At 42.0% G+C, this 24,585-nt stretch overlaps 3 protein-coding genes across 4 annotated transcripts; 2 read left to right on the forward strand and 1 right to left on the reverse strand.

Annotated features, from left to right (window-relative positions):
• Window positions 1-199: 199 nt before the first annotated feature.
• LOC123501335 (integrin beta-PS-like) lies at window positions 200-4,566 on the reverse strand. Its single transcript, XM_045250116.1, has 6 exons — window positions 4,280-4,566; window positions 2,621-2,795; window positions 2,402-2,508; window positions 1,962-2,091; window positions 1,187-1,321; window positions 200-658 (listed from the first exon to the last, which is right to left on the reverse strand). The coding sequence occupies exons 1-6, from the start codon at window positions 4,493-4,495 to the stop codon at window positions 561-563; spliced, it is 861 nt and encodes a 286-aa protein (XP_045106051.1). The 5' UTR covers window positions 4,496-4,566; the 3' UTR covers window positions 200-560.
• Window positions 4,567-5,057: 491 nt separating this feature from the next.
• Window positions 5,058-23,067, forward strand: LOC123501246 (E3 ubiquitin-protein ligase MARCHF6-like). Of its 2 annotated transcripts, XM_045249975.1 has the most exons (18): window positions 5,058-5,373; window positions 6,505-6,675; window positions 6,873-7,089; window positions 7,344-7,485; window positions 7,995-8,181; window positions 8,891-9,106; window positions 9,518-9,686; window positions 10,100-10,238; window positions 10,448-10,627; window positions 11,273-11,424; window positions 11,901-12,084; window positions 12,416-12,761; window positions 12,928-13,085; window positions 13,305-13,439; window positions 13,987-14,121; window positions 14,395-14,634; window positions 15,099-15,346; window positions 22,937-23,067. In XM_045249975.1, exons 1-17 carry the CDS (start codon window positions 5,349-5,351, stop codon window positions 15,312-15,314), a joined length of 3,012 nt encoding a protein of 1,003 aa, XP_045105910.1. In that variant the 5' UTR covers window positions 5,058-5,348; the 3' UTR covers window positions 15,315-15,346; window positions 22,937-23,067. The 2 variants fall into 2 exon arrangements, with proteins under 2 accessions (XP_045105910.1, XP_045105909.1); XM_045249974.1 differs by lacking the exon at window positions 22,937-23,067 and having other exon boundaries at window positions 15,099-18,306.
• Window positions 22,973-24,148, forward strand: LOC123501461 (protein orai-2-like). The gene is made up of 3 exons (XM_045250297.1): window positions 22,973-23,065; window positions 23,195-23,469; window positions 23,842-24,148. Exons 1-3 carry the CDS (start codon window positions 22,973-22,975, stop codon window positions 24,146-24,148), a joined length of 675 nt encoding a protein of 224 aa, XP_045106232.1.
• Window positions 24,149-24,585: the final 437 nt, after the last annotated feature.

Consider the following 24,585-nt stretch of genomic DNA (forward strand, 5'->3'; position numbering starts at 1 on the left):
GACAAGGCTTCTAGGTATACCCCCACACTCAAAAACTCATAAGAGGCGGGGAAAAATGCCTTCTGTGTGTGTGTGTGTATATATATATATATATATATATATATATATATATATATATATATATATATATATATATATATATATATATATATATATATATAAAACTCCACTCTCCCAAAGATGCCCCAAGATTGTTGAAAAGTCAGAACTTGAAAACTATCCTTTTGAAACGAAAATTATGCAGAACACCAATCAGGTCACTACATGTCACACCAGATAAACATAAGCCACATCAGAAAACGATTGGTTGGATCAAACTATAAACTAACACTTTTTTTTTTTTGTGATTGGTACCTCTGTAGGGCTTTTTGATCCTTCTTTTTGTTGCCTTAGGCAATCTTACACAAAACACACTGTCAGAAAAACAGACCAGCACAGCAACATAATACATCAATTCTGTTATTTAGCACCAGATTCAATATCACTAAGATTTCTTAATGCTAATAATGCACTACAACATAGCAAGGCACTTGACAACACTGGAGGTAACATTACCAGACCTACCCCATGAGCAGGGCAAGGGACAGAGTGAGCAGTGCCACTACCACACTACCAGAGGAGGACATATGGTGAGACAGAGAGGCAAAGCCCATTATTCCTGGAAATGGAAAAGAAGAGCTAAACCTTTACAATGCTAGACAAGTATTTTTTCTCAATTCATTTATAATTTCTAGATTCTTACTTACCCATGCAGTATGTACACTCCTGTAAACAGTTCTGTAGCCTACTAGAGACAAAATTAACATACTCTTATTTTTTTCTTTTCTGTATCCATATAAACATTTCACAATAAGAGGAAGTGACAGACATTCTCAGTGTTTAACAGTCTCCATCTATAATGTCAAAAATTTCCTTCCCCTGGTTTGAATGCAGGAAGTTTATGCCATTCTGTATGTTTCAATATTTAAAATGATGCAACATGAAGATCATATTATAAATCAAAGGACTGAAACTCTCTCTCTCTCTCTCTCTCTCTCTCTCTCTCTCTCTCTCTCTCTCTCTCTCTTTGTATACCATGTCTCAGCTATCCTCTTTTGCAGTGACATTAACATTCAAAATTAAGAAAATTAAATTCATTGTTTAGTCCTAAAAGACTCATAAGATCAGTGGAAACATAAGAGCTCACCTCTGGATGGGGGACACTCAAGGGTGCTCTGGGCACGCACCACTGGCTCATTATGATTGTCATTACCATACACAAACTTGAAGCGACAGTCGTTTTCATCAAAGAAGGTGCACAACCTTTCCCCTTCTTCCGTGGCTGTGGATATCAATAGTCAAGTTAAAATTGTGCTCATCCTATCCCATTGTTTCTCAACTGTAGATATCAATCATGGAGATAAATTTGTAAGTCTTGTCAGCCAGTCAGTGAGAAATACTAAAAACATGTGACAAGAAACATATACATACATATACACAGATAGACAGATATATTTTTTTGACCACAACATACAGGACACTATGCTCCACCTTCCCCTAAACACACACACACACACACACACACACACACTTGAACCAATTTGAGACAAACCTCTGATATATAAACCATATCTCATGAAACCAAATTTAAGGTTCTAAGTATTGTAATGGAAATTGAAAGTCTATTATTAAAATATATGCAGTAACAATATAACCATTAGTCATGGGTTGAGAGTAATGCTGTTTTAAGATTATATATAGGAACTGGGGAGATAATAAACCTCCATATACCACGCAACCTCACATTTTCCTATCTTTACTTACACTAGTATTGTGTATTAATCTCATCTTTCCTTACTCCACTACGTTTTAGCCTTTTTCCTTTCTTTTTCCCTTCCTTCCTTCCCTCATTCATTGTTTTTTCACTTGTGAGCTGCTCTTATGAAAGCAATACACACAACATCTTGCTTGGGGGGACTCACCAAGGTTGCTGACCACTGTGACATTGAACAAGGTGCATTGGGTCACGCACTGCTCAAATGAATATTTCCCCGTCAGGAACGCCTGGCACTGCACACACTCTTTGTAGAGGGAACACTTCCCTCTGCAGGTCTGGAGATGAATGCAAAGATTACCAACCTTCAAACCTCAAAATTCATATTTTCCATGCAGAAAGCTTTTAGGAGGCATATAACACCTGCAGTTAAAAATTAGTAAATAAAAGGTACAGTTTATTTGTATTCTATATATCTTTTGAAAATGAGTTACTTGCAAAGATTTTAGGAGAGAGAAAAGTTGATAATTTATGTCTTAAAACAAGAAAACAAGGCAAAGGATCAGTATTGTTGCATGCCAAACAATAAAAAGAAGAATAGGATAGGAAAACTAAAAACAAATAAAGAAAAAATCCAGCTTTACTCACGGGACAATCCTCGCAGTACTTGCCTGAGTACCTTCCCTCGATACCCTCATAACATTTGCACTGGTTGCACTCACAAATTCCATTACCTGAACACTTTCGTCCACTCTCTAAGGATAAGAAGAAAGAAAAAAATAGTGAAATTGTTGTAGACCAATGCAGTGTAAAATTTGTCTTCCTTCTTATTTCACTATGAATTGCTGTTACTCATCTGTAACTCACCGGGGTTAATGCATTGCGCACTGCTGTCCTCACACATGCAGCCAGGTCCGGTCCATCCTGGCTTGCATACACACTTGTCACACTCACACGTGCCATGGTCCAGTCCACCGCAAAGTTGTCCATTGAAGCGATCGCACAGGAAGTTGGTACACTCACAGAGATAACCACTGATTACCTGTGTAGCAGTAATGTGGTCAGTGATTATTATTGGCACATACACAAATATCATGGAATGCATCAAAATGTGCTTGTTTCTTGATCATTTGTATTTAGCGGATTTCTGATCTTCTGGCCGATTCTTATATAAGGAAAACTGCTACATCTTCAAAAATGCATTTTCATATTCATTCTGCTTACTATTTGACGTTTTTATACAGCTTCAGAAACATATGTGGGGGTTAAAATAGTGAAAACTGTGGCCATTAATCTTCTGAATTGTCTCGATCATCGCATACCCAAAAAACTCATGGTAAAAATGTGTGCCAGTACTGAAGGAGTTACAGGTGCATACCAAGTGTTCAAGTGCAGCAATATGTTGTAAAAAATACCTTGAGGAAAAATAATGACAATTAGCTGTGACAACTGACCACTCTAATAAAGGAAAGAATGGAAGAAAATCGATCTGCATGTCAGTATAACATTCCTTATGAATGTTTGGTATTACATTTACATCCAGTGGTTACATATCTCCAAAGATATTTCAGAAATACTGGCAATGGATGAGACTGAAAGAGAAACAACTCAGAGAGAGAGAGAGAGAGAGAGAGACTTTCCCTTTCTAAAATCGCAGCGCCTGGAGCATGGTTCTGTACATGACGATGTAACACTGGGAAATGGTGTGTGTGTGTGTGTGTGTGTTTAGGCGCGTGTGCCGTACGTGTACGTGAGTCTTCGGATTGTCATTGCATACATACTATACATGAATATATACATAAATAAATACATACTATATATTATCAAAGATAAGAATAAAAATAAAAAAATATATATATATATATATATATATATATATATATATATATATATATATATATATATATATATATATATATATATAGGGTGATGGAAAGAAACTCAGGAGTAGCAGGGTATTTTATTTCTCCAACGTTTCGCCCTATAGGCGAAACGTTGGAGAAATAAAATACTCCTGCTACTCCTGAGATTCTTTCCATCACCCTATATATATATATATATATATATATATATATATATATATATATATATATATATATATATATATATATATATATATATATATATATATATAAATATATTAAGAAAAAATGTAGCAATAGTGCAGAGGCGTCACTATTAATTTTAATTTCTTCTCCCTTCTGTTAAAATAGATAAATAAGTAATAATACACGAATAAAATATATATATATATATATATATATATATATATATATATATATATATATATATATATATATATATATATATATATATATATATATGTGTGTGTGTGTGTGTGTGTGTGTATACGATATTCTTAGCGTACAGTACCATAATATGATGTTCACCTATGCTACTCTCTTTCCTTCTCCCTGCTGGGCCGCTGGCCTTAATTAGTGATAGGCCTATACTTGACACTTGAAGAGAGAGAGAGAGAGAGAGAGAGAGAGAGAGAGAGAGAGAGAGAGAGAGAGAGAGACTCACTTCATTGTGGCTTTCCCGTTCGTTACATACGCATTGGCCGCAGACACAGGTGCCTCTACCACTGCAAGCGGCGCCACTGTTGTTTCCTGCATAGCAATTGACGGGGTATGCAGAAGCAGAGCATCCTGGTATATCCGATTCTGGCATAGCCCGTGTCAAGCCACACACCAACACCAGTGCTGCTGCTGTGAGCCTCATAGCTACTCCCTTCCCCATGTCTCACTGTCTCAGCCTCTCAAGGACTGGGAGTGGTACTGTGGGACACAGGCCCAGGGACAGGCAAAGAATGCTTGCCGTCACTACGAGCACAGCGCATTTCGAGATGATCTAATAATTCTTTCGCCTGCCTAGAAATTTACAAGTCGACTTTTCTTTTCACTCCGTATCTTCTCATAAAGAGCTACAGACTTGGTTTTGTATTCAAGTAATAATACATTACTACAACTGGCGAGGGATGGTTTTCATGTATATAGTACTCAAGGCAAAGCAAATTGTTTTTCGTGGTAAAGAAACCCAAGAGGGGCTGGGCTGATAGCTCCTGTAGCGTTCACAAGAACAAAGTATGTAGGAGCTATGTATTACTACTACAGGAAAATGAACATCAAGTAATTTTTCTTTTAATTGATTTTGTTTTTCACCTGTGCGCTAACCAATGATTTAATAACGGAGCACTTATCTTTTAGCTTGGAGAGAGAGAGAGAGAGAGAGAGAGAGAGAGAGAGAGAGAGAGTATATATATTCATGCCCAGCCTAATAAATGAATAAATGACCCAAGACAATGGCCAGTCAGGTCAGGGTGGTCCACAGTAAACAAACTCAGCTGACACCCAATGCAGAGATGCCAATTGTGATATTTCGCCCTTTACTTCCTCCTCCATTCCTCGACCACACCGCACCCCATCATTGCCACGTTACATATACCAACAATTGCACATGAACATTACTAATACCGAGGCAGTGGGGGTAATAAACACGCATTATAACAGATACAGGAGAAGAGACAAGAGGTAATACTGGATCAGAAGCAACAGAGGTGACCGATGTTCACTTGTTTGTTGTGTTGACGAAAATGGAGGAGGACTCACAGAACCAAGGTACGGCTTTAATATGCCCTCACCAGCCACTCTACCACTCGTACATAAGGTGGAGGAATGACTGAGCATGATGGGTAACATGAGGTATAGATGAGGGGGTGACCTGACATGTGCCTTGCCTCCTTATGCTTCATCCCTGACCTCACCTGCTGACCTGCTACTCATTAATGTAGTGGTATTAACAGGGTTTGGTGTGGAATTACTCTCGTTTCAGTATTTTGTATCCATCATTTGAGTTTTCTTTCTTTTTTTAATGGTTTTGTTAGTTATTTATGTGTCCTTATGTCTTTTACTTTGACCTTATCTTACGTGTTCACCTGCTTACCTCCTGCTCATTTATGCTGTAGCATGGAGACTATTCAGTGTGTAATTACTCTTGTTCCAGTCTATTTCGTGTGTCTTGTTCTATTTTCCCGGTGTAAGGACAGTTTGTTTCCTTGTTATGCGTGTTATTGTGTGTCACCTGCTTGTCTGCTCATCTGCATGCCTCCTGCTCATTAATGTCGTGGTATGGCGACGGTTCAGTGAGTAATTACCCTTGTTCCAGTGTATTACGTGTGTTTTGTTCTATTTTTCCGGTTTATGGACACTTTGCTCTTTTGTTATGCGTGTTGTATCTCATCAGCTTGTCTGTTCATCTGCTTGTCTCTGCTCTCTGCCTGGCTGGTACTGGGCCGGTTCACGTATTATTGCCGAATATGTAGATAATGACTTGTGACTGTACCTAATAAAAGGAAACACCCATCTGGTTAACTCGCCTGGTTTGCTACTCTTGGCTTTTGTGGTATTATTGTGAACTTGATATCTTATTGAACCAAGGTGTGTAGGGTAGCACTGATCTACAGGTACGCCAGTATCCAGTGCAGGGTTTCTCAACCAGGGTTCCGCAAAAGGTCCCTAAGGGTTTCACAAGAACAAGTGAGATAAGCTAAATTCCTGAAAGTGTCTGATATCCAGCTCATTTGGGTCTGACATAACTGGAGTTTACATTTGTACCTATTTATATTTGATGCAGAGATTACCATACACAGACCTTATAGCTTCCTTTATGTATTTTGTTTTGTTCTTTTGAGCCAACATACTTTTCTTTGTTATATTTCAGCTTCCTTTATTTTCTTGTGTCTTCATCAGACATTTGCCGGGTGTGTCGGTGTGAGGGGAGCAGCGACCGGCCCCTCTTCCACCCTTGTATATGTACGGGTAGCATCAAATTCATCCACCAGGATTGTCTGGTGCAGTGGCTTAGGTATTCCCGCAAGGAATACTGTGAACTATGTAAACACCGCTTCCACTTCACCCCAAGTAAGCTGACTCCTGCGCATTGTGTCTTGGGTGAATTACTGAGGGATATTATGTGTACCTTGTAGCATTATTCTCTACTAAGCACAAGTGAAATGTTCAGGGATTAACACTAATGCACTTGTATATATATCAAATGTGTTTTCATGTAGATATGTATTCACATTTAAAGATACAATTTCTGTTTCTCCTCTCCCCAGTTTACTCACCCGACATGCCCAAAAGGCTTCCCATTGCGGACATCCTCTCTGGCCTGGCACGCAGCATGGGCACAGCGGTCAGGTACTGGTTCCACTACACATTGGTGGCTGTGGCCTGGCTGGTGGTTGTGCCTCTCACCGCCTGCAGGATATACCGCTGTCTCTTCACTGGCTCAGTGTCCTCAGTCCTCACCCTCCCGCTGGATATGTTGTCTACGTAAGTGTCATGTTTGTCTTTTTGTGTTTCTGTGTGACTGAACATGGCCAGGGAATGGTCCCATTATGAAGGGGAAGGTGTAAGCTAGTGTATGCTGCTGGGCTTTGCTGTGGATTCGTGTAGGCAACTGTGGTCTGGCTAAGCTTCTGGCATGTAATGTAATGTGTTTACCAATTTCTATTTCTGCAGGATTAATTCAAGCTTATTGTTTACACTTTTTTGTGTGTATGTCACACTGCTGTTCTTGTCTACAGGGACAACCTGGTCTCTGACATCTTCCATGGGTGTTTTGTGGTGACGTGCACACTCAGCGCCTTCATCAGTCTGGTGTGGCTGAGGGAACAGATCCTGCACGGTGGAGGGCCAGACTGGTTGGACCAAGACATACAGCATGAGGTGGGTGGAGCTGCAAATAATTGTCCCCCTTGACATGCTAGAGGAAGGGACAGTTCTGAAGAGAAGAGATAGGGTTACTGTGCGAAGGCCTAAAGACTTCCATAGATAGAATGACGAGAAGGAATTATAAAGAGGAAAACAAAAGATTTACAGTGGGAAGGGTACCTCAAGTGAAGGGGGAAAAAACAATGTAGATCATGTCTAGAACAGAAAGAAGGAATTGTAAAGAGGAAAACAAGAGAGAGAGTAAATGTGTGTATAAATGTTTAGTGTGGGTGTTTGGATCACCATATGTGGGACTGCCAGCCTGATGTGTAGATAGATAGATCATTATAAGCAACATTTATGGTAGTACTAATATTATTGAGTTTGGTGGATATATATGGAATTGTAAATGATTGATGTAAAACTCTCTCTCTCTCTCTCTCTCTCTCTCTCTCTCTCTCTCTCTCTCTCTCTCTCTCTCTCTCTCTCTCTCTCTCTCTCTCTCTCTCTCTCTCTCTATGCAGCATGAGCCACCAGGAAACTTTGGGTTGCTGAATGGTGGCAATGGTGCTGGTGCCGGTGCCATCCAGCCAGCCAATGAAAATGCACCACCACCCATTGAGGGACCCAATGACAACGTGGGGATCTTGGAGGACCACGCCCCACACCAGGAAGTTCCTCCACTGCCTGCCAACCAGAACATTGCAGAAGGTGATCAGCAGTGTGCCTGTCACTGCTAAATGTTGCCCTTACTACATCACTTGTGCATGGATTTAACTTATTAGCCAATTTTATTATTTGCAGTATTTTTTTTTATTTACTGTGGGGCCTTGCTATACATACATGCCTGGGCTCCTGTAGTAGTAACAGTGGTACCAAGCAGTAGATGTAATGACTGAGACAATGTTGATTGATTATAAAGAGGTAAGGATAAATTAGTGTGAGGTACTGGGCCTTGGTGTGGAAGTATTGCCCATATTCAGAAATGCCTTCCCCTCTCACTATGACAATTTTCCAAAGCCACAGAGACAACTAACCAGATTTACAAGATAGTGTCTCTTTTCAGTAACCTAGAAATTTTGCCAATCTATCATCAGAACCTTAGAAATACTCTTAAAAACATGCATTACTACCAAGACAGACATAAATACTCATTAACGCTTTGCTCTCACGTTGACAATTTTCCAAAGCCACAGAGACAACTAACCAGGTTTTCAAGACACTTTCTCTTTTTAATGAACCAGAAATCATGCCAACCTATCACCAGAACCATAAAAACGCACTTAAAAAACATGAGTATCTTCAACTGGAGCCTTTGGAAAGCAGTGATGATGAGAAACCAAACCACTTCAGAATACAGACCTATATAGCCTGGTGTTCTATGCTTGTATGTCCCTGAGAGTTTGAATATTGTTTGCAGGAGATGGTGGGGAGCTGCTGCATGAGGGACTACCAGGGAACAACAACCTGGACCCTGGAGCAGCAGCGGATGACCTCAACTGGAACCCTATTGAGTGGGACAGAGGAGCCGATGAGCTGACCTGGGAACGTCTGCTGGGTCTGGATGGCTCCCTGGTGTTCCTGGAGCATGTGTTCTGGGTGGTCTCTCTCAACACTCTGTTCATTCTTGTGTTTGGTGAGTGTTCCTGGTCCATGTTGTGTGTGTTTTATTTATATTTGGGTGTGTTTCTACTGGTGTCTTCTTGTGGATGTCTATTTGCTTGATTTGTTTGTGTTTGTGTTCTGTGTCTTGTGTTTGGTGAGCTGCCATAGTGCTTGCCTTGGTTCTCTGTGTAGTGTTTGTGTTTGTGTATGTTACTTGTGTTTCTGCTGATATTTGTGTCAAGATCTTTTTCACTTTGTATCTCTTCTGGTCTTTTATTTTGGAATTGGATCCTTTTTGTCTGTATTTGTGTTGTGTTTGGCTTTTCTTTTTCTTGTTCATATATTTCATGCTTATTTTTATGTCCAATATTCATTAATTTAATTTTTTGTGATCTTCAGTATTTGAAATGCATTAATTATTTGTTTTATCTGCATTCCCCAGCCTTCTGTCCTTACCACATTGGACACTTCATGATAGTTGGCTTCCAGTTGAAGGGGTGGGTGTCAGCCTCTCACTTTGAAGGCCTCCTGACAGCACTGTGTGGCTACTGTATGGTGGGGCTGTGTCTGGTCCTACTCCACACTCTTGCTGCCATCTCCAGGTTAAACAGGTGAGGGGCAGTCAGTATCTACCAGACACTGCATTATTCACTCTTGTTTGCTGTCAATATTCCTGCCAGACACCTCACTATTTACTCTTTTTGCTTTTGGGTTAGTCTTTCAGTGTCAGATACTTGTTTTGTGATATACCATAGACATTAACTCCTCCAGTGCCATGATGCGTTTCCACATTCATTCTGCTTACTGTATGATTTTATACAGTTTCAGAAACTCACGTGAGGGATTAAAATAATGAAGAATGTGGCCATTAATCCTCTGACCTTCATAGACCCTTCCTTAAGTTGATAAAATGGTATTATCGTATACAAATCATAAGGTAAAAATGTGTCCCAGTACTGAAAGGTTTAAGGGATCAAGAAAAGTGTTGATCTGAAATGAGTGACGGTCATTGTGTGTGTTGCAGGCCGAAGCGAGCGCTGGGGCTGTGCTATGTGGTGGTGAAGGTTGCCCTGCTCAGCGTAATGGAGATTGGGGTGTTTCCACTCATTGGAGGCTGGTGGCTGGACATCTGCTCCCTCTCCCTCTTTGATGCCACTCTCAAGGTAAGTCCTTTTCTTCAGCTTCAGACATAACACATATCTTAACAATCCCCTAACCTTGACATAGAATAATTAAATGAAACCCTTGTGACAGTATTATGTATATGGTAAAGCAGCATCTTAACACAGAATACAGGGGGCCAATGCATTCTCTCTTCCCTCTGCAAATAAAAGCTTTGTATGTATCAATGATGTGTGTGTTTTGGGGACAGGACCGTGAGGTGAGCTTCAAGGCAGCTCCGGGCACCTCCATGTTCATCCACTGGCTGGTTGGGATGGTGTACGTGTTCTATTTTGCCTCTTTCATCCTGCTGCTGCGGGAAGTGCTGCGGCCCGGGGTGCTCTGGTTCCTGCGCAATCTCAATGACCCAGACTTCAACCCTGTGCAGGAGGTGAGATCTTGACAGACACCTGAGCATCACTGCTAGTGTGGCCATATTGCTAAAGTTGGCTTTACATTGAAGTACTTGTTTACGTGTGTGTGTGTGTGTGTTTCACTGTTTGATCTGCTGCAGTCTCTGACGAGACAGCCAGACGTTACCCTACGGAACGAGCTCAGAACTCATTATTTCCGATCTTCGGATAGGCCTGAGACCAGGCACACACCACACACCGGGACAACAAGGTCACAACTCCTTGATTTACATCCCGTGTGTGTGTGTGTGTGTGTGTGTGTGTGTTACATAGGGAGCTTTGTAAGATTAGACAAATTTATGAGTGAGGATGATAATGGAAATAGGTAGGTGTGTTCATACTGGGACTGCCACATGTAGGCCTGGTGGCTTTTCAAAGCTTCTTGTATTTGTACAAAAGTTAAGAAATTAAAGTTATACAGTATTTAGTGGGTAAGCTGACAGTGTATTGTAATAGAAACAATTTAAGAATACTGGAATCTCTGTATTTCACTGCTAAAGTCAATTATAAACTATCAGCCACCCACTAAATATTGTTCAACTTTTACCTCTTAACCTTTGTATTTAGTTATTATTCTAACTTCCCTTTATTTACTTGTATTCATATATGTGTGTGTGTTGCAGATGATCCACCTCCCGATCGTACGGCACACTCGTCGCTTCCTGGCCTCCATGGTGATCTTCGGGTGCACCGTGCTACTCATGCTGTGGCTGCCCATCAAGATCATTCATGCCTACTGGCCCTCCTTCCTCCCCTACCACATCACTCTGTCCAGGTAGGTGCTGCACTGCCCCCCCTCTCCCCTTCATCTCTTGTTCTCCCCCAGGGATAGACTATAGGACATAAAGTGGAATGTATAGAGAGTGATTCAGTTCATAGTGAAGTGGTTTGTGCAGAAATAAAACTTCAGGAAACATTTTAAAAGAGGAAATGATATAGCAATGATGGAAGTTAGGGGAACATTTTGAAGGACTGAATAATGTCACAAGGACTGTATTTGTCACATTATTATCTCTATTGATCATATCCTACAACTTGAGTTCTTTTAAGAGGGAGATTTCAAGACATTTGTCCCAGACTTTTGGCTAACTCATATTATCTTTAAGGGAACTGTTAATCAGGTGTGCCTTTTTTTTTATCTTTGTTGCCCATGGCCAGTTTCCCCCTTGCATTGAAAAAGAAGAAAAAAAAAAAGACATTCATCTTGCCCATCACTATCTAAATCCATCTCACTCTCACTCTCTCCAACAGTGACACGCCAGTTAGTGAGCTGTCGCTGGAACTGTTGCTGCTTCAGGTGATACTGCCGGCCCTGCTGGAGCAAGGCCACACCAGGGTCTGGCTCAAGCTGGTAGTGCGTCACTGGTGTGTGGCCATCTCCCACATCCTGGGCCTCAGATCCTACCTCCTTGGGGACATCCCTCTTGATCCTCAGGTGGGTGCTGCTGTGGGAGTGTGTGGAGGTGTTGTGGGTGTGTAGGATGCTGTGAGAGAGTGTGTGGAGGTGCTGTAGGAGTGTGTGGAGGTGTTGTGGGTGTGTGTAGGATGCTGTGGGAGTGCATGGAGGTGGTGTGGGCATGTATGGAAGTGGTATAGGTGTGTAGGATGCTATGGGGACTTCATAATGTGAGAGAGAGAAATGATTTACTTAACCATTTCACTGCTACATAATTTTCCCTTCAATCACCAGAAACTTTATCGATAGATACTTACTTTTGTTTCATCATGGAAAGCATTAACACAGTACTGTACATTGTATTTTGCAGGGTGGTGTAGTGATAGGTGGTGATACGGGCACGGCCAGTGGGGACGCTGCTGCTGCTGCTGCCGCTGCTGCCGCTGCCGCTGACGCTGCTGGTGATGGACCAAGGGCACCACCACAGGCTGAGGCAGAGGAGGAGCCAGCAGAGCCAATAGTGGAACCTGTGGTGGAGGAGGCCAGAGGAGCAGCTGCAGTTGTCGTTGCTGGTGGTGGTGGTGGTGGCGGTGGTGGTGCCGGTGTTGGAGGTGGTGGTGGTGTTGCAATCATTGGGGCAGGGGCAGCGGCTGATGCACTGGCTGGTGGTCTTGGGGCAGCCCACCAGGCACTCCTGCAGCGGGATGGACCAACAGGTGAGTGTTGGGAGGTAGTGAAGGCAGGGGTCAGGTCAGGTGGCCAGGTACTCCTTATGTCCCTTACCTGGTGTTTGTTCATTGTTGTATCGTGTTTCAGTGTTGCATTGTCTTCAGGTGGTTCTTGAGGATGTAGAGGAGGCTAACCCAGCTCTGTTACCTCCAGGATTTCAGGCATATGTGCGACCGCGGTGGTTTGGGCTGCGGATACTTGGCCTGGTGGTGATGATTTGCCTGAGTCTCACTGTTGCCTCCATCATCTGCCTCACCCTGCCTGTGCTTGTGGGTCGCCATTGCATGTACTTCGCCCTTGGGGACACAAAGGTACATCCACTCTCAGGGCATTGTGTCAGGCTGGTCCTCAGGCCAATAGTGCCAAGGGTGTAAATAATGTGTGTGTGAGTGTGTGGTGCTTTGTCGGGCTGTCACATGTGAGATCACTATTGTAGTATGTAGATAGATGATAGAAGACAGTAGTGGAAGTAGCATTTTGTCTTAGTTGTAGCAATAATGGTGCTACTAGAAAGTATTATCTCTTCACAGGTTCATGAGTTGTATGCCGGAGCATGTGGGCTGTACCTGTGCCTCCTGAGCATCCGTGGCATCACCCTCCTGGCCTCCTGGATCATGCTGGGCTGGTCACAAGTCATCCTTCGCCTGCAACAGTGGGGTATCATGGTGGGTGCTGGCTGCTGTTGTCCCTCTTCCTTTTATCGTCTCATGTTTCCCTATCCATCAAACACACACACACACACACACACACACACACACACACACACACACACACACACACACAGATCAACATTATCATATCTGGTTATCTTATCATGGAGAGGGAAGATGAGAGTGTAGTCTTCACAAAAAGTAAGTTGAGCATCAACAGATGAAGAGGTTGCTGTATTATCACTCACAGGTCATTGACAGGTGTAGTGAAGAGGTTGCTGCCATAATGTAAGATGCTGGGAGTGAGAGAGGACGGTATCTTGTAAAATGGGTGTGTCAAATGTTAGACGAGTGAGGATTTGTAACTACCAGAGGCTGATGGGGCCGAGGGTGTGAATGGTGTGTGTACTAATGAATGGTGCTGTGTGTGAGCTACTCCATGACAGATTGGTAGATATAGATGATAATGGGGAGAGGGAAAAATAGATAAAGAAGATGAAAGCAAGTTTGAAATACATAATAACTGAATTGCTATACCTTAACATTGCTTTAAACCTTGCAGGGTCTGAAAGCACTCATAGCACTGGTGGTGGTGGCAGTGGTGGTGCCCCTCATGGTGGGTGTCCTGATGGAACTGGTCATCGTCATACCACTGCGGGTGCCCCTCCACCAGACACCCATCCTCTTTCTCTGGCAGGTGAGGGAGTGTTGGGATGCATGTCTCTATTTAAAAAAATCGTACCTATTTACACATATCTCTTTTATTTTAATGATGACTTTCCTGGCTGTATAGTCTTGTGCAAGCTACCTTTCAGCCCTTCCATGTTATTTTGGATCTATCTCTGAAATTTCAACCAACTACTAACTGTGTGGCCTCATTAGTTTCAAATACATTATATGAAAAATATCCCATTGTCACTATATCCCAAACTGCTCTTTTCTCTTACTGATCTCCATTTATCTCCCTTAGGACTGGGCGCTAGGGGTCCTGTACACCAAGATCATGTGTGCGCTGGTCATGATGGGTCCCAACTGGTGGCTCAAGACCAACCTGGAGCTGATCTATCTCGGGGGAGTGCGAGGCCTGGACCTCAACCTCCTGGTGGGGCAGACGGCACTCCCGGTGATTGCTTGCCTGGGAGCATGCCTCACTATACCCTTCGTCACTGCCCACACCATTGCTCCCTTCCTGGCACCCCCCAGTGCTTTGGTAAGGCTTGATGTACGCACACACACACACACACACACACACACACACACACACACACACACACACACACACACACACACACACACACACACACACACACACACACACACACACACACACTATAACTCATTAACTTGATGACTAATCTTGCTAGGTAAGCAGGCATTGCATTCTTTCTGCTTTGATTGATTTCGTAAACTTCCTGACATGTGCCAACAGATCCCTTACAAAAGCCCTCTTAAGTCAGCTTTTCCTTTTACCATTTCCTGAGAATAAGAGGTTGGCAGTATGTATGAGTCTCTCAGTTGTTCTTGTTCATTGTACTTCCTCTGTGATTGACATCCTTTCCAGTGCTGGTGTAATTCCATCATTATGTGTCACTCCCTGTCTTTCAATCTTGTGTTTTTGCTCTTCACACACGACAGACGACATGAAGTGATAAGAGTGTCTGATAATGCTTTCAGATCCTGGTGGAGCGACGCATCTACCCAGCCCTGCTTATCATCACCCTGCTGTCCAGCCTTATCGTCATGCAGGTGGTCCAGTTCACCCGCCTCTATGAGCACATCAAGAACGACAAGTACCTGGTGGGGAGACGACTGGTGAACTACGACCATACCAGCAACCAGTCCCTCTCCTCCCCCCAGCAGGAGAGTGAGGTCACCCCCTTTGTCAGGTGAAGGGGAAAGGACCTGCCAACTGAGGGGTTTGTGTAAGTTATACCCTGCCAGACTTCTTCCTGTATCCTAACTTCCTCCTCCTCCACTTGATTAAATCCCACCATGTCTGTATATATGTGTATGTATCGTGTACGTAAGTCCTTCTGCTCCTCCCAGTAATCCCATGCCTTTGTGCCCACCTCTAAACATGGCAGTTGGTCTTCAGTGGGGGATGGTTTGTCCAGTTTCACTTCTGCCTGGTGGTTTCAGATCAGCATTTGCATTGCAGGGGATCTTGACTGGTTTCTGCCTCTTTTGAGTTCCTACCACTTCCATAGTTGCACTGACAGGAAAGATCATGCTATAGCAGGTAGGAATATGCCTATTATTCTAGGTCTGTTTTTCATTGCATAGAGTCAGAGTCCTGGTACTCCTCCAGTGTGAGTGTGTGGCAAGTATGCTGAGAAGGACTTCACTATCAGCTAACAGTGTAGTGGTGATAACAGTCAAGAGCGAGAGAAGGAGAGAAAGAATTTCTTCCACAGGAAAATGTTCATGTAACAGAATCTGTAGTGGTGGAGGTGTGTAGTACATGCATGTAGAGGGAAAGAAAATTTCCTAGTGATGTACCAGTCATATGCATTAATGTCCAGGACTCTGTGTGTCGCCTAGTGTTCATGTAACCTCGACGTGAAGATGAGAATTTTCTCCTTGTGTATATATGTAGATAAGGCCATGTACCAAGTTGTTTCCCTTGTTACATTACTCTGAGATATGTAGAGTTTGTGAGCTCCCTTGGATGGGCCGGTGGAGGCTGGCGTAGCTGCTGTCAGGGTGTAGTTGAGGCTGTCATTCACCACATTGTGCAGAGATGGCAGAAGACTTGTGGTAAAGGTTGAGGAGGCAGTGCAGGTGTTGCAGCTTTATAACACCTGTTCATATGTATCATAGGGAGATGAGGTGCGCACAACTTGATGTGTATTGCAGTGTATCACCGCTAAGAGTTGAGGGTTTGCATCTGTGAGGTGAGGAGATGGAGGATTGGTCAGGTTATGGTGAAGTCACAATGAAAAGTGTATCTTGGGTAGCGTATGAGCTGTGAGACTCACTTAGATGACACACACACACACACACACACACACACACACACACACACACACACACACACACACACACACACACACACACACACACACACACACACACACACACTAGTAGATAAAGCAATTCTTCCTTCTCATATATTCCATGTTTCTTCACTCTTCTGGGTATCTTGAGAGCAGAACAGTTTGTGGGTGAATTAAGTGTTTCCAGTGCTGTGTGTGCATTGAAGGTAACAAGTTGAAGGCTGCTCAGTTGTAAATCGTTAACAGCTTGAAAAAGAAAATAATTAGTATCATAGTACTATCAGAACATATATTGAATGAGCACCTGAAAATACTCTGAATTATATGTCAATTATTATCATTATTTTTATTATTTTATTATTATTATTATTATTATTATTATTATTATTATTATTATTATTATTATTATTATTGTTATTATTATTACTGTTGCTGTTGTTGTTATAATGTATATATGTAGCTGTACTAGGCAGCTGGCCCCACACATGCACACACACACACACACACACACACACACACACACACACACACACACACACACACACACACACACACACACACACACACACACACACACACACACACACACACACACACACACACACACACACACTAAGTTATTTGCCCTACACCTGATACTTGTTCCCTTGAAAGCTTTAAGGAGCTGGTTGTGACAGAAGAGTCTCCATTTATTCTTGTCCTTACATTCCATCTTTGCATGCTCTAGACTTATCTCTTCTATTGTGCCTTCTTACATGTATCCTCATAACATCATACCCTGTCCTTCCTTTTCACTGGGTATCCTCTTCTCTGGCATGCTCTAATCTAATCTGTTATCCTATCCTCACACTTTATCCTCTTACTTCACTGGGGATCCTCTTCTTTTGCACCTTTTGACTTCATCTCATCATCCCTTTTGCTCATCCATACTCTTTTACCCTGCTCTCTCATTTCTCTAGGAATCCTCTTCCAGTCACCACTCTCTCTACCTTCATCCCTCTTCCTGGCATTCTTACCATGTGAACACCACATGAACACTCTTTTGCTTCTTTCTCAACCATCTCCCAAAGTCATTAGAGGTGGAGCTGTTACAGATGGGAATTAGATCTTACTACACTTGTAATCTGTTCTTGCAGTGATTCATGCTTTGATCAGAGCTCCTGTTCCCATCTTCATTTTGTAAACTGTCTCTCACTACCACCACATCATCTTACTGTGAGAGAGAGAGAGAGAGAGAGAGAGAGAGAGAGAGAGAGAGAAAGTATCAATGTCTACTCATGGGTTTATTATTCTCTTCGAGAGGTATTGCCACATTTCATAAAGCCTTTCCTTTATAACACTGAATATTATACCAAATAACACAACCTCTTGGGAAGCGTACCCTGAAACAGCCACTCTTAGTTACTTAAAGCTCTTCTGGTCTGTACTCGCAACTTTCACCAGCTTCCTATGCTTCATATTATCATCAGCATGTGGCATTCCTCTCTTCCTCGCTTCGCTGTTCCGCTAACGCACTTGAAAACAGGATCTGTTACTCTGCACAGTTCTCTCTGCTGAGTGGCACATTACTATCTCATTTCTGGCACATTACAGTTGCAAATCCGTCACTCCTTATAGTCATGGTGAGTGTGATATAGTGGGACAAAAAAAGAGACATCCTCTGTACTGGGGGTGAAGTGTTTAGTGTTTATTCAGTCAGTCATTAAGTGTTGAAGTGGCTTGGCTGGTGTGGGTGTTCCCGGCAAGCTGGCGGTGGGTCGTGGGGCGAGTGGCGTGGGTTAATATATGGGCCTTGTAAATATTCCGATGTAAATATCACGTCATCTGCTTGTGAGTGTGGAAAGTGTATATCTTTTCTTTATCAAATACATGTTTATTATTTTTTATTGATGTTTGACTGATTAGCCTACACGAGAACAGATTTGTTAGATAATGGGTTAGTTGTGTTTTCATTGTTTGATTTGCTCGAGAGAGAGAGGGGGGCTAGTAAGTTTATAAATACGCAATTCTTTCAAGTGTTCAAGTGTTTATGTAATACGGGAAACGGCAGATAGCAATGTCATGGAGCGGTCTGCCTTCATTACAAATAAAATACAGCTTCCTGCATTCAGCCTATGGAAACTTTCTATAAGCAGTAGAAGGAAAGTTACGTATCATAATTGTTCATAAAAGGAAGGTCATAGAGAGAGAGAGAGAGAGAGAGAGAATGTGTGCGTATGTGTGTGTAATGAAAACGAAATAAAGAATGGGAATAACATCAAAACTGAATAACAAGAGGAAGAGAAAGTTGTATAAGAATACTATACACTAGACTGCCTATATAGAGGAAGGTCGGATCGTTATGAGAGAGAGAGAGAGAGAGAGAGAGAGATCTATTTCGGCTCCCTCATTGATATGTCGAGTAATGTGAAGATTTATATATACTTGATGCAACCTCTTTATAACCATTATCTTAGATTTGCCCCTGACTTATTCTCGTTATTCTTTTTGTGCCTGATATCGCACATATGTACATGGCATTATCTATTTCACTAACCAACAGTGATGAACGAATAAAAAAAAAAAAAGTAGAAGAGCTCTTATTCACTCATTCTTAAGTCCTTCAGTAACGGGACGTATTTTTTACCTCGAGTTTTGTGTATGATTACTGATTAGACGATTTAATTTGCATAAGAAGGGTCTATGGAGGTCAGAAGATGAATCCCCAGAGTCTTCACTATTTTAATCCCCACATAAGTTTCTGAAGCTGTATAAAATCACCAAATAGTAATCAGGATGAATATGAAAAAGCGTCATGGTACTGAAGGGGTTAAAAGACCTTCAGAGCCAACGATTGATATGAACTTGACTGAATCGCCCTCTCCCTCTGCGACCTCGCTGTACAAAACTTTCCACTTCTGTAGTTTCCAACACTCGGAATATACTTTTGACATGTTTTCGGGAACTAGCACCTAAGTGAGCCTCTATTTTGTGTTCTTTTGTTGTCTTAGGCCGGTGTCCCTCTTAAAATGATGATAGGAATAAACATAAGGACTTATTAACGAGAGAACAACTCGGTCCCAAAGAGAGAGAGAGAGAGAGAGAAGGCCCTCAGCTGATTGCCATTCGCGGCTTCCCTCGTGACGTCAACACAGTCATTCAGCGAGGTCACAGAACAAAGCGGTACGAGTGTTATCTGCAGTGTGTCTTTAGCATGTTTTCCCGCCTGCTGCTTGGAGTGTGGGCGTGAGGGCGTGGGCGTGACTAAACTAAGTGGTTCCTTGCTGAAGGCACTGCACCTCCCACCTAACCCTTGCCACTCAGGGTAGGTCACTGCTGGTTGTCACTGGCTAGGGATGCTCTGGGTGGTAGCTATGAACATTTTTTTCTTAATATTTATAACTTTTTTCCTCCACTATTTAATGGACTAAAGAAACATGGTAAAGACAGGCATGTTAACCCAAGCTTCTCTCAGCGGGCGCCCTGTGGCTCTTACCATCGTCAGGAGTAAGCGGCAGGCAGGGCAGCGGTCTCCTTCCCTCTATCCTCAAGGTGTTTTGCTCACTCCAGCTGTGATTTGAGAATGGCATTAATGGTATGGTCAAGACAGTTTGTAGCTTGGATGGTTGCAAGTAGCTTAGGATGAATGTGTTGATAGATATTTAAAGTGGATTTCATTGACCATTTCTGAAACTCGGTTGTGCCAAATTGAAAATATTTGCTTAGTTATGTGGAGTTAGTTATGTGTGCACTGATGTCCACCTTCAGGTATATACTTGTACTGTAGATTTTTACAATTTTATAGGGTTCCAAAGGTTTCCCGTCCTTCCCTCCCTTCGCACCTGCAGGCACCATCTCTCTCCTGTCATAGAAAGGTGCTTGCAATATATACTCTTTCAACCATTCCTATCGGCTGTGTTTTTGTAATGATGGTGTAGCTCCAGTGTTGAGGGAGGGAAAACACTAAGATATGGTTCAATATTATCTCACTTAGGGAAATGTCAGGCTACCATCATAAAGGAAACTGACCTATATCTGTGATTATACTGTTGTTAGACACATAGTTTTACTATTCTTTGAGAGTTGCAGATCTAAGGTGCCTATCCACTATACATACCTATCAATATATACATTATGGCTCACTTGTGGTTATAAACCTTCCCAAGAATTGCATTTCTCTTCTTAACTCCTTCAGTATCATGATGCATTTTCATATTCATTCTGGTGACTATTTGGTGATTTTATATATCCTCAGAAATTCATGTGGGAGATTGAAATAGTAAAGACTGTGGCCACTAATCTTCTGACCTTCATAGACCCTTCCTAATGTCAATAAGATGGTCTAATCAGTAATCGTACACAAATCTCAATGGGAAAATGTATCCCAGTACTAAAGGGGTTAATCTAGTAGTAACATTTTCTTCTCTCTATTCCTTTTCATCTCTTCTTTTGTCATGCTTGGTATATATGTTCAGTAGCTACAAAATTTAGCCATCATGGACCTCATTCACATCGCTAGCTCCGCTGCCCTCTAGGAAAATTCCTCGTCTGTCCCATGGATCGATGGTGAGCCTTCCTCCCTCCTGGTTCCCCCCTCCCCCATTCCCCAGGGCCAGGGTCGGAGGTTCTTCCCGGGACCTTTTACGTCGCACCGCTGCCACCACCCTGACGTAGGAGCCATGCACGGCCACACGGTTAGTGGACGAGGTGACATGTTGCTGGTGTGGATGAGACGCCCCTGGTGGATGTTACTTGGCACCTTCTATCACCCTGTTCTGAGGCTGCTGTAGCTTGCAGGTCACCACGCATGCAGGATTTCTTTTTGTAATATGATGGAGACAGGACTATTTCTTTGTCCACGGCGATTTGCTGTCGACCCTCACCCAACACATTATCTAAGTTAAGCATCTGAGTCCATTGTGTGCATCCAGGTTATTTGGTCCTTAGTATGGCTGTGATGAATTCAGCTTGCATATTCCAGTAAAAATTGACATGTTGCAGTAGACCCATTGTAAATCAAGTACAAGTGTGAGTCTGTGCAGTGTTGGGCAAGGAAATTTTACCCAGATCTAGTGCTCGGCAAGTTCGTATTTGGCGAGGGTTAACAGTATCCAATGACTGTAGCAGACAGAGGTGCTGTACCTGTATCATTGTGTTAGCTAGTTAGGTTGATGTTCTTTTGAAGCTGGTACACCTTTGGCCTTCCTTGTCAGTAAAGCTTAAACATTTGGTAAACTGTATGTATATGATTGTTATTATTATTATTATTATTATTATTATTATTATTATTATTATTATTATTATTATTATTACTATATTATTATTATTATGTTGTTTTTGTGTTAAGTACTTATTTATTACATTCAAATAAAGTGTCAATCCATGTTGCATTTTGCCCTCTCATAACTATGGGCATTTATTTTTAAGTCATATTATTGTTTCATGTCACACCAAGCTTGTAGTACTGATTAATTATTTTAATTCCTCATCTCATGAACAGCAAACACAATGCTTCTTTACCTTCTGCGGAAAAACCTGCCTACAACATTTTCCTCTTTTGTCTGTTTCTTTACCAATGGAAGGAGCAGCAACTGTTGTCCATGGGCTAAGTTATCTGATGATACTTTTATATTGTTCTCCCATCTTTGTTGGATTTCAGATATGCTTTCAAGTTGCTTTAATTTCCATTAGCAAGTTTGAAAGTGCTATATTTCACTTCACTTTGGGCCTGACTACATGAACAAGGCTGCAGGGAAGTGCTTTGTGTGTACATGGGATATATTGTGCTGAGCTTTTATTTATTTATTTATTTTTTTATGATTTTAAGTACAAGAACCACTTAAATGCTGTTTTTTTTTTTTTCTTGTGTTTATCTTATTAATATTAATTTTGCATGTATTGTGTACGAAGGCATTTACTGAGGCATTTTTTTTCCTTTATGCCTGTTTTATTGTTGTTATGCTTGATGGCCTGTAGCTTTAACACAGTGTGCCATGCCTGTGCACTGACAGCAATGTGCGGACTCTTTACAAGCATCTACCACAAAGAAGGGGATCAAAAAGAATAGATTTTGCAATTTTTAGCAGTACAATGTTTGGAGGTGGTTGACGAATGAGAAAAAGTGTCTCAGGGTGGTCAGTAGTTAAAGAAAGATTTGCTGAACACTTGGGAAAGAGTCAACTTGTGTGTAGTTGTTTGTTTGTCCATGAAATATTGAGGAGGCTCCATGAATTTCCTCTAACGTTTACTGATATTGTTAATTTTTTTGTTATGTAAAGAAAACAGTAATCAAAGAGTACAATGTGGATAATTTCTCTCTCTCTCTCTCTCTCTCTCTCTCTCTCTCTCTCTCTCTCTCTCTCTCTCTCTCTCTCTCTCTCTCTCTCTCTCTCTCTCTCTCTCTCTCTCTCCTGTCTTCCTGTAAATGTGTCTATTATAAGTTTGCCCTCTGTCTACCTGCTGATTTTGTCACTAGTAAAAGTGCTCCTCTACCATTAATTCTTGTAAGGATCTTTCAAGGTTTAATTCTCACGGCAGATTTCCATGCGACTAGTTCCCTCCACCACCAGTGCAATGGGGATATACTCTCTGCGCCAGTTGCACCTAAGTCGGGCAAAACTCAAGGCCTCCAGTCGCACCTCAGCCTTGCTCTCTGGATTTGCAATGGTGAGTTTCCTGTGATCTGTGAAATGAGTATCTGTTCACTATTACAGTATTGCTTGGTTGGTAAATAAGTATATGTATGATAGTGGCACTTGAGGAACTATGTACACTGAGCTGGTGTGGGTTTGCCAGGTTGCCATGGTGGAGGTGCAGTTCATCGACAGCTGCAGGGAGGGGCCAGAAGGCAAGACCGAGACAGATGAGTGCCCTGTGCCTCAGTGGCTGCTTGTTGCCTTCAGCTTGTGTACAACTCTACTAGTGGCAGTGCACTTGCTGGCACTCATGATTTCCACCTGTGTGTTGCCGCATGTGGAGGCTGTGGCCAACATAACACACGTGGACTCCATGGCAAGTCTGCGTGGCACCACTGCCACTGTCTCAGAGTCACCACACATCACCATGCATAAGTGTGTACTGTTGATCTGTCTATCTATTTGTACACCAGGCCAATAATCCCACATGGAGTGGCCCAGACAAAGCACCAGGCTTTCATACACACATCATTTATACTCTTACCAAAAACACTTTTCCTCCAAGTTTGGATAATTAATAATCCATTTTACCATTATCTTGGTGGACTAGCACCTCAATGGGTCTTTTTAGATCTTTTTTACATCTTTGTTCTCCCTAGACAAGTCTCTCTTACTTAAAACAACAAATAAATGTAGTAGTAGACAAAAAAAAAAAAAACAGTATTGAGTATGCTTCACAAAACTGCATGGGTGGTGAAGCATTTAGTGTGTTTTGTATCATGTCTAAGTTGAGTTGTAAATCTCCAGATACATTGAGGCTGCCTGGACCTTCTCCACTGTGCTGGGCATCCTTCTCTTCCTGGTGGAGATTGGCCTCCTCAGCTGGATCAAGTTTCTGGGGTACTCTAAGAATGCTGCCATCGGGTCCACCGTGCTGCTGGTGCCCATTGTGCTCTTGTTTACCCTGTTTACCTTTCACTTTTACTGGAAATTAGTGGCACAGAAGGTGGAGGATGCAGACAAGACCTTACAGGAACTGGAGGAACAGCTGAGAGTGATGCAGCACACGGAGCGACAGCAGAATGGTGCTCAGTCAGCGATGCAAGTGGTGTGAAGAGTGTGATGTGATGAGGAAAGAGGGAGAACCATATTAAACTACTATATGCAGTTGCTTCTCTTCATATGTGATTCTGAACTATACCTCTTCTAGATGCTGTACAAGTTTTTACCTGTGTTTTATACCAATGTGATGCAAGTGACAATTTCACATTCAGAACTAAATTAATGGTGAATGGTTTGTGTTGTGTGATAAGGGATGAATTGTTGTGCAATTTAGTGGTAAGATTTTTCATTCATAGAAATTGGACTAGTGTTGAGTGAGTGTGATTATCCATCATTAGTAGTGGAGATGAATAAGTGACAAGTGAGATAGTGAATGATGAATGTGGAAAGTTTATTATGGATGTAGCATATTAGTTCCTACATTAATCACTTAGGCTTTAGAGAACTGATGATGCTTTAAGAGTACTCATACCAAATCATGACTTAATA

The sequence above is a fragment of the Portunus trituberculatus genome, chromosome 9 (genome assembly GCF_017591435.1).
Source record: "Portunus trituberculatus isolate SZX2019 chromosome 9, ASM1759143v1, whole genome shotgun sequence".
Lineage (NCBI taxonomy): Eukaryota > Metazoa > Arthropoda > Malacostraca > Decapoda > Portunidae > Portunus > Portunus trituberculatus.